Genomic DNA, 14,911 nt, shown 5'->3' with positions numbered 1-14,911 from the left:
TGCAGCTCATGTTCCGTTACGCATTCAATCTTTCACGCCTCGGTGGCATTTCCTTCACGTCAAGCCATCACGAAGTGGTATAAGTATACATCAGACCCTGAGAAAAAAACAGCCGAGCCAGCAAAATAAATAATTAAATAATTATTAAAGCCACCGGTCATTTGGTTGTTGTTATTTTATTTGTCCGGTTCAGCTGTATTTTCCTTTTTCAGTGCGAGAAGTCATGAGTTTCCGTTCTGGGTGGTTTCAGGTGTCCCTGAGTCAAACGCTAGTGCCGTTATCACGGCAATTAAAACGAGGCATCTGGGCAATCAGCTCATAAGTTCTCAAAAGTACGGTCTATGGAAGTCTACGCTTCGCCTTCCAGAGTATACAATGCGACAGCGTAATCGGGGCCTGTTTGCATAGCCTTTTTAGTAGACACCTCAACCTTACTTCAAGCAAAAAAAAACATCTGTGAGCATGCAAAGTGGCTGTTTAATACGAACCCGAAATTCCTACGGCAAGTACAATAGCGAAGTGCTCACTGTGACATAATTCTACCTTTTGCCAATATACGAAGTACCCATTACGCAAAGCAACATCTGCACCTGCTCCGCTACACAGCTTATTGATGTTGTTGCAGATAATTATCATTAATTATGCCTGTGCACACTGTGAGTGGTGGACATTTAAACCAACCACTCTTGGCGCCACTCGCATGTTTTAACGTCTGTCTGTTATAATCGCACCATCTGTCCTCTTCGCTTGATATCGTTTGATGGCGTTAGTCATCAAGCGATAATATTTCCAAAGACGTATACACAACGCCATCTAATGAGCAATTCAGGAAACTGACTAGACTGCTACAACATACTGCGAGAGAACAACCCACACCCTAAGGAGCTTCGTTTTTAAAACATACCACCCACCCATGGTGGTACATGGATTGTGGGGGATCCAACCTTTTCCCTCCCTCAAGGATAGAACCCCGAAGGGTGTGATCCACTATCAGTGGATCACACACATCCTGTTCCGAGCATGCACAAAGAATGTACTAACACATCTACCGCTTTGGTAGGTGCGTGAAGATCATCTGTAGGCCAGGGCAATCCCATGCCAGGACTCGTTTAACGTAAGGAAACATTCGACAGCGTTCGCTTTGTTCTCTTAGGTCCGGTGAAACCAGTAAGAAGTATATCAAATATTTATTTTAATTTATTTATTTAAGGATACCATCAATCCCGTCAGGGATTTCCACAGGAGTAAATTTACAAAGAATAAAAACATTGTGATACATACTCACAAAATTTTACATAACATCTATAGGGTTATAAAGATAATAATTCAAGATATTCAAAAGGTTGTACCCGAAAAGTCAACGCTTTTGTTTTTTTAAATTTATCATAGGCTGTTTGAAGCGAACTCGAATGTGCTCGAGACGTTTCCACACGAATCGAAAAAGGACGGCGAGAAATCACATGCAGCCGCTTGGCGTAGGCTGTCTCGGATATCATGAGACATTTCACTCTCATTTCTATAGCATTTCGATTCCACGCGTTCACAGATGGGCAACAAACACAAGCTGCAGAATCTTAAAAGAGCACGCCTTCTTTACGTGAGCACGCGTACATGTGTTTGAAAAGAACTGAAGATGAAAAAAAAGCGATAACAGCTTGCGGCAATAATGACGTCTCTAATTCTGCCTTTAATTCATCCACCCCCACCCCCCTACTGCTATTGTCTCGTTTATAGAACTTCGCATCTCAAGTGAAGAATACAGGCCAAACGAAAAAACACCAAATCACTATCATTATTCTTCTACATAATTCGAAGGCACTGACAAAATCGGCCATTCAGCTCTGTTATCACGACGTAAAATCAACTCATGCGCGATTGGTGTAATAAACAATATGTAAATTATAACTTATTCCTTATAAAGAGACGCCAATAGGATCGCGTCAGAGGCGTAACACATTTGTCAAGCTTCACCACTCGAAGGAAGACACAACGCATTTAGCGTCAAAGCTTGAGACCAAGATACGTAAAATGAAGTTTCGGAAGCATAAGCAAGACATCCGTGCATATTCAGTGGTTTACTGAACGCAAAAGTGATTGGTCTCATTTGCCGTGAATATACGTATCTCCAAATTAAACAAATTGCTTGAGCCACGAAACTGAAACCTACGCACTGAAAGTTTGCCGAAGCTCATTTTGAGAATGAGCGCTTCGGCTAAAGCTTCTGAACCGAAGCTGCGAAAGGCGTACTCTTAACAGCGACTGAGAGTTCGCCTGTCCTCCTTCTGCGTGAGTTGGCAGTCTCAAACCATGACCAACGGTAATAGTGTACTTTGATAACGATTGCGGAATGTGGTTACGTGGAGACTGCACACAATTTGAAAATTGAACCAATTACAACGATCTCCTATTCAAATGACGCAGTAGTGGTTGATGCACCAATCGGCCAATTCGTTGTTGCCTCCGCGCTGGTACAGCAGGCTGAGGTTGAAAGCTATCTCCCGTCGCAGGTCAAATACCTCTGGCATCTCCTGCACAGCCGGTGGTGCGGCGAGTGCCCGTTGATACATGTTGACAGCCATGTGCGGGTAGCCCAGCTCGTGAAGAGCGCGGCCTACGTTAAAAAGGGCCTCCTGACAATCACTGCCTCGAGCACGCAAATAACGGCACAAAAAGGCCATCCCTTGAGTGGCCAGCCAGTAAAACTTCCTTGGAGACTTTTGAACCCCTGCAGACTTTTGGCTCCCTGGACAATTTTGGTTTAGTGCCAACTGTTGTCCCGCCATACGCATTAGGCTTATGCCTGAGCACAGCAGCAGCATTGGCTCTTCCTTTCCGACATGGCGAAGAAGTTGCGTGTACTCTGCGAGAGCGTGCTTGTAGTTCGCACAGAGAAAAGCGTTGTGAGCGACGAGCACACCGAGTGGCAGGCTATTCTCGTGCTTGTATAATAGCCGGAGGTAGAATCCCTTCTTACGCGACGCCGGTATTTGGTTGGCCACGAGACCCAGCAAATTCCACGCACGTGCTTGGTTCGGATACTTGAGCACCATAGCACGGATGATGGCAAAGCTGTGCTCTACGTGGTCCGGGTCCTTGTAATGGGCTAGAAAGCTCAAGAACTCCAGTTCCTCAGTGCTCGTTGCGTCTTTGTTGAACATGGGCGCGACGAGAACTTCCGTCGCGACTTGCCTCAGGTCGTCCATGCGGCCGGTCTCTTGCAGTGCTCGGTAGAGCTCGAGGAAACATGCCTGCAGTTCGTCGACAGATACACCACTCTCTATTGTGAGCCAGCCCGGTGTGAAGCCGCGTTTCTCGTGCAGTTCACGTAGTACCTTCATGCGACTCAAGTGATACGTATTTGAGTACACCGCATCGTATTCTTCTGCCGAACAGACAGACAAACAGTGTGCCCGCACCAGCGTCATGGCCGACTCAATAAAAGCCTCGCGCTGTCCGGAATCCCACAATAGCCGCGCCTGACAAAGCAGCACGGACGCCGAATCCTGCTGCTGCTCTGGCGTGCTGTCCTTGGTGTCCTGCAGCTGTCGGGAATCGGTGGCGAGACAGTCGATGGCCTGGTCCCGAAGCCCTTGCGCGTCCAACAGCTGGCCCAGGGAGAGGCGGGACGGTGCGTGGCGTGGTGCCAGCTCGCACGTGCGTTCGTACGCCTTTGTCGCCTCTTGGTGGCGGCCGAGTCGCTTCAGACATTCCGCGTATAGGAGCCAAACGGCCGCCGTCCCATAGTTGCAAGTGCGCACAAGCATTCGTAGCAGCGGTAGTGCATCGTTCTCGAATTCCGCTTCCATGAAGGCTTCAGCCAAATTCAACAAAAAATCGCCAGACTTTTCGGGGTCCAGCTCACGCTTCATTTCTCTCACAAGATCTATAACGAGATGCCGGGCCCCCAGGTGTATTAGACAAACCACAAGCTTCGTATTTATGTCAATGCAAAGCTCAGCAGGCACCAGGCATCTCTCAAAGGCGTCAAGAGAGTCTTCAAGTAGTTCTGCGGTTATTGTTTTGTGCCCCTCCGGCAGCGGCAGCAGCTGAACTCCGCAATGATCGTGAAGCACTAGCAGGGCAGCCGAGTGCATTTTCAGCGTCAGTTGCATCTCCAGCAGCGTGTGGATGTCTTCAGCTGTGATGTGCGCGGGAAACTTAGTGGCGGCATCCAGGAGAACTCGCACAGCCGAAGGCAGGTTTTGACGACTGCGGAAGACATCCGCAAGGCATCGCGACAGCAGCAGGCAATCGTCAGGTTCCTCTATTCGACGTGCGAGGACTGCGCATGAAACCAGCGCTCGATGTCCGTCCCCCAGCTGCTCGTACAGCATACACAGTGAGCGCCGCATTTCCAAGTCGTGCGGATCAACCCTAAGAGCCCTAATCAGACACAAAGCCGCTTTACGGACGAGACCCTGCTCCAGGCAAAGCTGCGCCAACCGGCTCCACTCGGAGGCGTCCTGCGTACCCAAGTAGGCCGCGATCAAGCCGAACTGCAACGATCGATTCGGATCTCGTAGCTCCTCGTAGATCATGGCGAGCGTCTGGAAGGGAAGCGGCGAAGTGGGCGCAAGCCGGACAATCTCGAGGCACATCTTGACAGCGTCCTCGTAACGGCCTCGAGCGAAGCACATGTTCGCCTCACCCATTAGTCCCCGAAGATAACGCGGCAACCCTTTCGCAACGTTTCTCGTTTCCTGGGGGCGATCCTCGACGACGTTTTCTTCCAGCGCATCATCCTCTTCGGATTCTTCATCTTCGGACGCGAGGAACGAATCTACACATTCTACTAATCTGTCAATCGTGGTCTCCGCGGCCGTGTCCGTGGAATTAAGCATCTCGCACTGCCCTTCGTCATCGTCCATGTCAGCCGCGTCACTGTACTCCGATGTCTGCGGGGTCGTTTCGTCGCTGACCCAGCTCTCCGATGAACTGTCATCGTACAGCAAGTCGCCTTGTTGCAGATAGCTACTTAAGGCTATGTACACATCCCTCTGGTCGTCGCTCATTTCGCCGAGACTGGGCTTGAATGAATCCGTCTTGTTGTTGTTGTTGTTGTTGTTGTTCTCCTATCGTTAGTGGCGCATACCCACTGTGGGGGATTGGCCAAGAATCGAGTGGCTTTAAAATTTACTGTTCAGATTTAGAATGATGGAGGTATAACAGAAAGATTACCGATAGCCTATAGGCAAGTGTGGTGCTTAATGTAATGCATAGAAATATTTACATAAACAAATTTATTCTTAGAATAGAGCATTAGTCTGATTTTATACATATATAATTAGGTGAACATGTTAAGATAATGAAACTGGTTAATTAGTCAACCTATTAGTTTCATCAATATAGTCCCGGACGGCCGCGCATACTGTGTCATTACAGAAACCAGAAATGGAAGCTCCAAAAGACAAAATGACAGGCAGAGATAAGTTCATACCAATGCCACGCAAAGGTATTTCTAATAGGGTTTTTCGTAATGTGTTAAACCGCCTGCAGGTCAAAAAGAAATGGTCTATTGTTTCCAGTTCATCACAGAATGCACACACTGGCGAAGGTGCCTGAGCAGACCTGTGTTTATAGAAATTTAGATTTGGTACCCGGCAACGTAGCCTTGTGATAGCTACTTCTTGTTTTCGAGTGCGGCAAAAGTCTCTTCGCCAGGGATATAATAAATGGCGATATTCTGTAGAGTTTGTTAGTGCTGAACCTTTAAAGACTTGCATAAGCGTACGTCTGCGGAATCGAGCAGCAGTCACATAAGCGGATGAAGGACAGAGCGGTAGAATTGGTTCGCTGATTGACGACTTAGCTAAGGAATCTGCTATTTCATTAAGAAACAAACCTTTATGTCCAGGCACCCAAACTAATCGCACTTTTCTTAAATGCGCAGGTACTAATGCACGGAACGCCTTTGTTACGTGATTATCAGCACCAACAGAAAGTGCCGCACAAAGAGATAGGGAATCTGTTATTATGACAGCTGATGCAATTGCTGTATCTAACTTGCGTAAGGCGAGCACTACTGCCAGAAACTCAGCCACAAAAACGGGTATGAAATCGGGTAGTCGAAGGGAATAAATCCAATTTAAAATAGGGCTGAAAATACCAACCCCTGACTTTTCGTCGTATTGCGATGCGTCTGTAGCAATAATAACGTTCGTTGTAATACGGCGCAGGTGATCTTGGAGTAAACCATCCAAAATATTATGGGGAAGTAATTTGGCATTATTAGGAAAAATGTCGTCGAATTGAATTTCTACCGGGGCTGAATTATAACGACTCGGCATGAAGTCGCATATACGTACGTTTAGAGGCTCCAGTAAATTTTGCACAAATATAATTTGTGGCGTGTGAAATCGCGGCCATCTGGCAGCAAAAAATGATTCCGGGGTGGAAATAAAGGCTGTTTCTGAATGTCGTAATGGTGATTCATAAATTCTTAAGAATGTCTGAACAGTCAGAAGGCGAATTCGACAAGAAAGTGGAGGGACCCTCGATTCGAGATATAACACATTGTTGGCGACTGTTTTGGGAAGGCCAAGGCATAAGCGTAAAGCTTCTCTTTCCAGAAGAATTAGAGGCCGCAACTTGTAAGCTGGAACTCCAGAGAAAAGCACACAACCAAATTCCAAAATGGGACGAACATACATGCGATATATCATTAATAATGTGTCTCTTCTCATACCTATGCGGTAGTTACTTAGCCTACGTAATATGCCAATGGCCCGCACACCTTTTCCGGCGATATATTCGATATGAGATCGCCAGTTGAGCGATGTGTGATAAATTACTCCAAGGTATTTAACAGATTCCACCTGTGGTATATCCTCATGATGGTAAGACAGAGAGATGTTCACAGGGTATTGCAGCGGGAAAACAAGGAGGGCACATTTACTTGGATTAAGTAAAAAGCTGTTGCCATCGAGCCAGCTCTCCAATATATTAAGGTAAGTCTGCAGTCGTTCATATAAGGTCTGAATGTTATCTGCCATTGCAAAAAATGCGATATCGTCTGCATAAACATAAGTTGTTATATCCTGTTTACGTGGGATGGTGCTCATTAGTAAATTAAATAGCACCGGGAAAAGCACCGAGCCTTGCGGTACTCCCCTCGTTTGGGTATGAGTAGATGATGAAAACCCATCTTTAAAACAATAAAATTTCCTGTCTGCGAGAAAATTGTGAACCCACGCTACTATGTATGATGGAAAATCAAGGTATTCTAATCGATATATCAAAATACAGTGCTCAACGGTATCATATGCTTTAGCGATGTCTAAGGTAACTAAAGCAGCATATTTTTTATGTAGCCGAGCTAATTGAAGCCTACTTTCTAAGTCAACGTGGGCATCCCAAATTAAACAACCAGCCCTGAACCCAATTTGACAGGGACTTAGAATAGACCTCATGGTAATAAGTTCATTAATTCGTATATTGATGATTCTCTCAACCAATTTCACTAAGTTTGATGTCAGTGCGATCGGCCTTATGTTATCCAACGTGTATGCATCATTTTCATTTTTTAGCAACAATACAATTTTGGCAAGTTTCCATTCTGGAGGTATCCATGCATTCCCCAAAGAGTAATTCACTAGTTCTAGCAAAAGATTAGGCGATTCCTGGAGTAAACATTTCAACATAGAGTTCGTAATCCCATCTGGTCCGGGAGCCATCCTCGGTAAGCATAATACTGTCTGATTCAATTCAGCTAAAGAAACTTCTGGAAATTCATGCAAGTTTACCAGAACGGACTGAATAGCCGAAAAATTCGCAGTGAAGTGGCGTTCTAAACCTTGCGCTATGTCTTCTAAAGAAGTGTTCATTTCTACCGGCGTCAAGACACATGACTGCAACGTTAAAGGTGCTGGTAGTACTTTTCTTGTCCGAAGATAAGCGAACAAAGCACGCTTATTCTTTGATTTAGAAAGATAATCAAAATGTCTACTCTCGTATTCTTCTTTCGCGCGGTTCACTGTACGCTTAAATACGCCCGCAAGGAATTGATAGTCTTTCCAGTTTGTTGGGCTCTGATTAAGAAGAAGTTTTTTCCAAGCGGCTTTTCGTCTTCTATAATCGCGCGTACACTCATCGTTCCACCAACGAGAGGAGGATCGTTTATTGGATGGAATAGAAAATTCAGAATTTTTTCTAGATCCCTCCAGCATTGAACCTATCGTAGATGCAATCTCTTTAGTACTGGCATTTCCAAGCTTGGAAATGGCAGAACGGAGGCAGGCTTGAAATTTGCTTTGGTTGATGTATGTGCGTTTTGGCTGATCTAAAGTTATTGTTGGACAAGTAATGTCAAAAACTACAGGAAGATGGTCACTGTTAGTAGCCGAATCCAGAACAGCCCATGACAAAATCTTGATTGCATTGGAGCAAAACGTTAAATCCAATACTGAGCTAGTTTGACCTCGGACAAATGTTACATGACCTTTATTCAGACAGGAGAGGTTGTGATCAATAGTCCATTCCCACAGTCGCCTACCACAAGAATCTGTCCTTATACCCCAAGACAAATGGTGTGAATTAAAGTCTCCTGTGAGTACAATTTCCTTTCTACATGCTACCAAAACGCTGTCAAGATAACGCGTGCTTTGCACACCGGAGGGGAAGTAGCAATTTACGATTGAAAAAGGGTGGTATCCGGGGAGACACAAGTCTAATGCTAATAATTCGCAATCGAAGTCTAACATTCTGAAAGAAATTTTCGCTTTATGGCATAATTTACTTGATACAAGGATCATTAAACCACCACCACGTGATGGGCGATCTAATCGAAAAGAACGAAAACCTGCAAGATGGAAATTTTTATCTGGTGTAAGCCAAGTTTCTTGGAGAATTATAATATCAAGATTAAAATTATTGCAAAAGTAATGTAAGTCGGTTGAGGCTGAGAATATAGAACGGCAGTTCCACTGCAGTACCCTCAACTGACCTATGGTGTTGAGCGCACCGCAGAGGCGCATGTCGCGCCCTTGTTAGCATCTTCACGCGAAATAGCTGATTCATTCCGTTTAGATTTGGACTTGAGATCGGTGAAGATAGGGGATCTGGTACGTTTATTAGTTCGTATATCGAGTTCCATATCTGTATCAGTACTTGTACTCGGCCGAGGCGAATGTCGGTCCAAGTGCACCTGTGTTCCTGGCTGCTTAGCCTTGCCTGCAGATGCAGAAAGTTCGTCCATCACTACATTGCGTAGCTGTGTGGCGTCACTAGTAATGTGTAATACTGCAGGCTCTGTACCAGTCTGTACTGTTTGTCCAATCTGGCTTGAAAGAATTTGCACTAAACAGTCGGAAAGGTTAGATATTAGTTTATCCATTGCCTTACTCACTGCCTTTTCCACAGCAGTTTCAATGGCCTGCGATAGGGTTGAGTCCATACTGGAAGTGCAGCGCGCTGTTATACCAGAGTATCCAAAAGCCCTGTCTCTAACTATGTCAATGGCTTCCCTTCGTGAACAGCGGCGGCGGTCAATAACTTCCAGGATTTGAACCTCCCGGGAACGAGCGGAACAGTCAGAGTTGTCGGTGCAGTGACTGCCCCCACAGAGACAACACTTTTCCACTGTTGCAGTACAATTGCTTGAAGGATGACTCTCTCCACAGGTGCGACAACGAACGTTAAATTTACATCCTCCCGCACTGTGGCCGAATCTCCAGCAGTTCTTGCACTGAATCGGGCGAGAAGCGAGGGGTTCTACTCGGAAGATCAGTGGCCATAATTTTATTTCTGATGGGCATTTTGTGCCCACAAATGTCGCGATAACAGATTCGGTTGGTACCCTCTGGTTGTCGACTAGGCGATTACACCGGTAAATTGAAATTACGCCTGCTCCAGAGAGCCTGTCTAGGGTCTCAGCTGGACTCAGCTTGGAGTCGACTCCCCGTACAAGGCCTTTGGTACATGCAAGGTGAGGCGGAATAAAAGCACTCACCGGGGTAGCAGCAAAGGAGGTGCATTTGAGAAGATCCTGCACGCAGGTCTGATCCGGCGACCTACACACGATACCTCCTCGCCCAAATGGGCGCACATCTGTGATGGTCTGAAAATGATTTGAAGTTGTCTTGAGTTCCTTTTGAACCACCTGAGGGTTTGAAAGTCTGATGAAGCCTCCATTTGTAGGTACCAGTGCTACGGGAATGCTGTCGATACCACTGCGGAAAAAGGAGTCTAGTGGTAATTCATTAGACGGCAAGGACGCTGACCAGGCGGATCGCGCCTGGCCAGGAGAAGTAGTCGACATGAGCACTAGAGATATGGTTAGACTCAGAAACAAACTAGAGTCGGACTCTAAGACAGAAATTTAAAACCACTCAATCCTCAGCCAAGAACACCCCAGTAGGATGAGCGCGGCACCAGCTACTGCAGGAACGGTCGTGGTTCCAGATGCGGGCGTCGAAGGCCAGAGTCTGTGTGTGAGAGTGGAACGCGACAGCGTTACAGGCCTCGTGCACATCGCCTTCTCAACTGCTAGCCTGGTTTCGTTTGTTGGTGCATGCCTGAACCATGCCGCAAGTAAGCGAACGTCTTTGCGCGTAACATTTGCCTTTTAGAGCATTCCTAGAATCCATACTACAAGTACAGTTATTAAGGGGTCCACTGCCCTAGGATTCTTTCTTTAGAAAATCAATGAGGGCGCACATGCGTTCGTAAGGCAACAAGTGAACCTAGAGAGCCCTACACTTTGATGATGCGTTTGATGATGATCATTGAATATGTCGAATACTTTGCAATGAACTGGCCTTTAAGACACCCACTCGTCAAGAAGTACAAATGGTTTGACGCATGACGCGGTCCTGTGCTTGTCTTGTCTCCGTCTTGTCTGGCATCCGTCTTGTCTGGCATCACCGCTGCTTATTCATGATCATGATGACACCTGTACAGTGGCGAGCACCCACAAGAAAAAAGTGGTGAAGAGCAAAATAGGCGTGATCATATTTTATCACGCATTAGCAGCAAACACTCTTATTACACCTAAAATCGTCACACAAAGTTTGTCGAATGTACTTACGTCGCCATTTACATTATTCTATTTAGCAGTGGCAAGGTTGTGCAACTCGGGCCACTCCGTAACGTTAACTCAAGAGAACAGCCTCTATCAAAATATATTGCGTGCCGCATATGGCCGCGCATTGTACGCAGTAAGTGGCATTCCCTGTTATACAAAAAGGAAGTCTTGTTAGGCGTATGATCCAGCTATCCCGGGAAGTAGCAGACGTGGATCGAGCTACCAAAAGCCGAGAGGCTTGCGTCAGCTATCATTCTGTGAAGCTTTACCACAAGGAGCTCGGTTCAACAATAGGCATTGTAAACCTTAACTACAATTTTTTTCAGTTTTACAAACAAACCAACTGATACTTTTTTTCATATATACCGCTGACGTAGTCACTTTTTATTATATAAACATGCTTTGTTCATTATACGTCCAAGTTCAGACTATACACTTAAACTCTGTTAAACTCGGTTATCAATACCTGTTATCTGTTATTAATACCTTAGTTACTCTGTTATCTCTGTTATCAATACCTTAGTGACCAAATGTGAGAGCAAGAGAAGTTGTTGTTTTCCTCTAAACATGGCTCGTACCATATCGAGGGGATTGTCTGAGTATAACGTGAATTTTCTCGATACTTTACGCATTGCTCTATAGCAACACTTGCTTGCTTGTTTGCTTGCTTGTTACTGTTTGGCTCGTACCCACTACAGGGGATTGTCCAGTAAACCAGGTGTTATTATATTGAGGATCAAATCATTTCAAATTCAACTGAGGAAAACAAATAAAAGAGATATCTACGGAATATAAAATTTAACAATCCTAAAGTCACGTATGATAAGAGTAGATTAAGAACTGTAATAGAAATAATAACAGAGTTTCAAAGAACTAGATTTCTAGTAGGGATAACCTAACGAAAAAATGTCGTGTCTCTAAGGAATTCACAGACTGCTATGCAGACTTTCCTGTTGTTGTGGCCCAAAGAAGCCCCAAGAGAAAAAAAATGTAACGCTTAATTCTCTAACTGAAATTTCTAAATGTTTCTTTCCCTATTTCTGGTGAAACATGAACGCAAGGTAAAACCACGATCTCGCTGCGAGCCTCCCACTTCTTCTTCTTCGCCTTCGAGAGTGGAACGCGACAGCGTTATCAGGCCTCGTGCACATCGCCTTCTCAACTGCTAGCCTGGTTTCGTTTGTTGGTGCATGCCTGAACCATGCCGCAAGTAAGCGAACGTCTTTGCGCGTAACATTTGCCTTTTAGAGCATTCCTAGAATCCATACTACAAGTACAGTTATTAAGGGGTCCACTGCCCTAGGATTCTTTCTTTAGAAAATCAATGAGGGCGCACATGCGTTCGTAAGGCAACAAGTGAACCTAGAGAGCCCTACACTTTGATGATGCGTTTGATGATGATCATTGAATATGTCGAATACTTTGCAATGAACTGGCCTTTAAGACACCCACTCGTCAAGAAGTACAAATGGTTTGACGCATGACGCGGTCCTGTGCTTCCATATTGCTTGCATTAAGGAGACTCCGTCGACTGTACAGCATTGATATAGTTTTTTTTTCGAAGAAGTGCCACGAAATAGCATGGCGCTGTGGTACAACACTTGCAGCTTCCCACGCAGACAGCGTAAGTTCGATCGTCACTCAGACCTGCATATTTTTTAAACTATTTAGGTTGCATCTTTCTCGGTTTATTGGTCAGGGACAAAAATATTTTTGCTCACAACCAACAACGCTGACGCCGGCACCAGATTTCTGCTAAATAAATTCTTTAACGCTATCGCGTTAAAAGTAACCGCGATAAGTTTTGCGGTATATATAAAATAATTCATAATCCCCCGGACAGCCGCTCTTTCTTTTTTTTTAACTTATTCCCTTAGGACCACACTGGCTAGTGTAGTTCTATATTACCCTTCGTTGACAAGTAAAGTATGGCACGCTGATCCAATCCAAGTGATCCTGGTGAAAGCCGACTAGAAAACAGTCATTTTCATGTTCAGTTAATTGCACATAATTTCACTGACCGACTAACTGATCCTGGCAAGTGTCGGAGCGCAATGTTGACGCAATGGTGTTGGAGAGACCATGCCCCAGAAATTCCTGTGTCGATGCGACATCGTTTGCTGTGAGCGAAAAGACATCATTGTCCGTGACAGAAAAATCTCGATTAACGCAAATAATAAGGAACGGCACATTCTAGGGGACATAGAACCCAGATCATCGGTGTGGCAACTAGGTGTTCCACTAAAGAGCCACGCCAATTAATGGAACTGCACTGAAGATTAGGCTCCACAAACAAACACGTATTGTGAACACGCTTCAAAGCACGGGATGTAATATCACGGTTGACTGAACAGTGGTACAAGCGTATCACTGTCATCGGGCGTCAAATCGCGTGAATCTTGTAATGAATTGGTGGTTTAAAGCCGGCCATCAATGATGCACAGACATAACATTACTGCGCATGCTATGTTAGGCCAATTTTACGATTTAGCGCTAGGAATCGTCCAAGCATTTGACCTAACACACAAGAGCGGTCACTTGATTACACTCCAATGGATTCCTGGACACTGCGGCCTGGTTGGCAACGAAACAGCCGATAGCGAAGCAAGAGCGGCAGTATACAACGCTCCTATGTACGTCAAAGTACCGTATTCGCGAAGTGACGTCAACACAATGTTGAGATCACTCATGCGCGAATGGGCTTCCACTTACTGGTCGCTACCAGATCACCGGAACAAGCGCCTGCGGGAAACAGACCCTGGTGTGACTTTTCGTCTTCCAGATAAAATCAGCCAAAGACATGCTAATATACTGCACCGAATTCGCCTGGGCGTCGCCTTCACTCGCCACTACACCCACCTAATCGGCCGTGCGGACAGCCCCAATTGTGAACGCTGCCAAGTGCGCGAAACGATAGCTCACATATTTTGTGACTGTGCATTATACGTGGTGCAAAGAAAAATGCTAACTGCAACGTTGGCAAGCATCGGACGAATACCATTAAGTGGAAGCCACATATTGTCAGCAATGAACGACCAAACAGTGTCAAAAACTGCTACAAAGGCTGTTCTAGACCTTATAAAAAGCTCTGGACTTGAAACTAGACTGTTGGGTACTATGCTAAGTTGCTGCTGTACATACGCACCACCTCTTGTCCCCATCATCACCCTCCATCCCTCTTTCCTTCCCCTTTCTCTTATCCCTTGTGTAGAGTGGCAGGCTAGAGCACACTAGCTCAGGCCGACCTCTCTGCCTTCTAATAAATTCTCTCTCTCTCTCTCTCTCTCTCTCTCTCTCTCTCTCTCTCTCTCTCTCTATGGGCACGTAGTAAATGCATCGCAACTTCGATAGAGTATCAAGCGTGTAACTGCTGCTAGTTTAAAGCAAGCCGTCCATTACAAAGTGCACTCGCATTGGTGCGTGCATTGTCTTACACACATGTAGTGTGTGCACTGTTGTCGTAAAAATGCAGCTCAAGAGGGCGGGCAGCCAGGGGATGGCACACCAGCCCCATACCCCTCCCGCCCCCCCAAAAAAAATTTTTTCGCCATGGCATAGAAAGCGAAAAAGTACCATTTCAAGGAGGTATCCTCCCCCCCCCCTCAAGTCACGGAAGTATCCTTCCCCGGCAAAAAATTCAGTATACACCCCTGAGCGAAAACCTTTGCATTTTATACATGCTGTATATACTGCATCCTGACAAAAAAAACGCTTTTTAAGAGGGCGGAAACTTTTACATTTAGCCTATATCACCAACACCTCACTCTTGCAATGTACTAGAACCTATTTTAAACACATCTATTTTCTGGATTCTAACTGCATCCTCTCCAGTACACAACATGGTTTCCTGCGTGCATTCAGTACCAGGACTCAGCTGGCAGAATTCACACA

The 14,911-nt window shown here is 45.5% G+C and overlaps 1 protein-coding gene across 1 annotated transcript; it reads right to left on the bottom strand.

Moving 5' to 3' along the window:
• Positions 1 to 2,408: 2,408 nt before the first annotated feature.
• On the bottom strand, positions 2,409 to 5,012 carry LOC119179038 (general transcription factor 3C polypeptide 3). The gene has a single exon (XM_037430119.2). It carries the CDS (start codon positions 5,010 to 5,012, stop codon positions 2,409 to 2,411), a length of 2,604 nt encoding a protein of 867 aa, XP_037286016.2.
• Positions 5,013 to 14,911: the final 9,899 nt, after the last annotated feature.

The sequence above is a fragment of the Rhipicephalus microplus genome, chromosome 7 (genome assembly GCF_043290135.1).
Source record: "Rhipicephalus microplus isolate Deutch F79 chromosome 7, USDA_Rmic, whole genome shotgun sequence".
NCBI lineage: Eukaryota > Metazoa > Arthropoda > Arachnida > Ixodida > Ixodidae > Rhipicephalus > Rhipicephalus microplus.
Note: the sequence above shows the minus strand (reverse complement) of the source record. Positions and strands in the feature narration are given on the sequence as shown.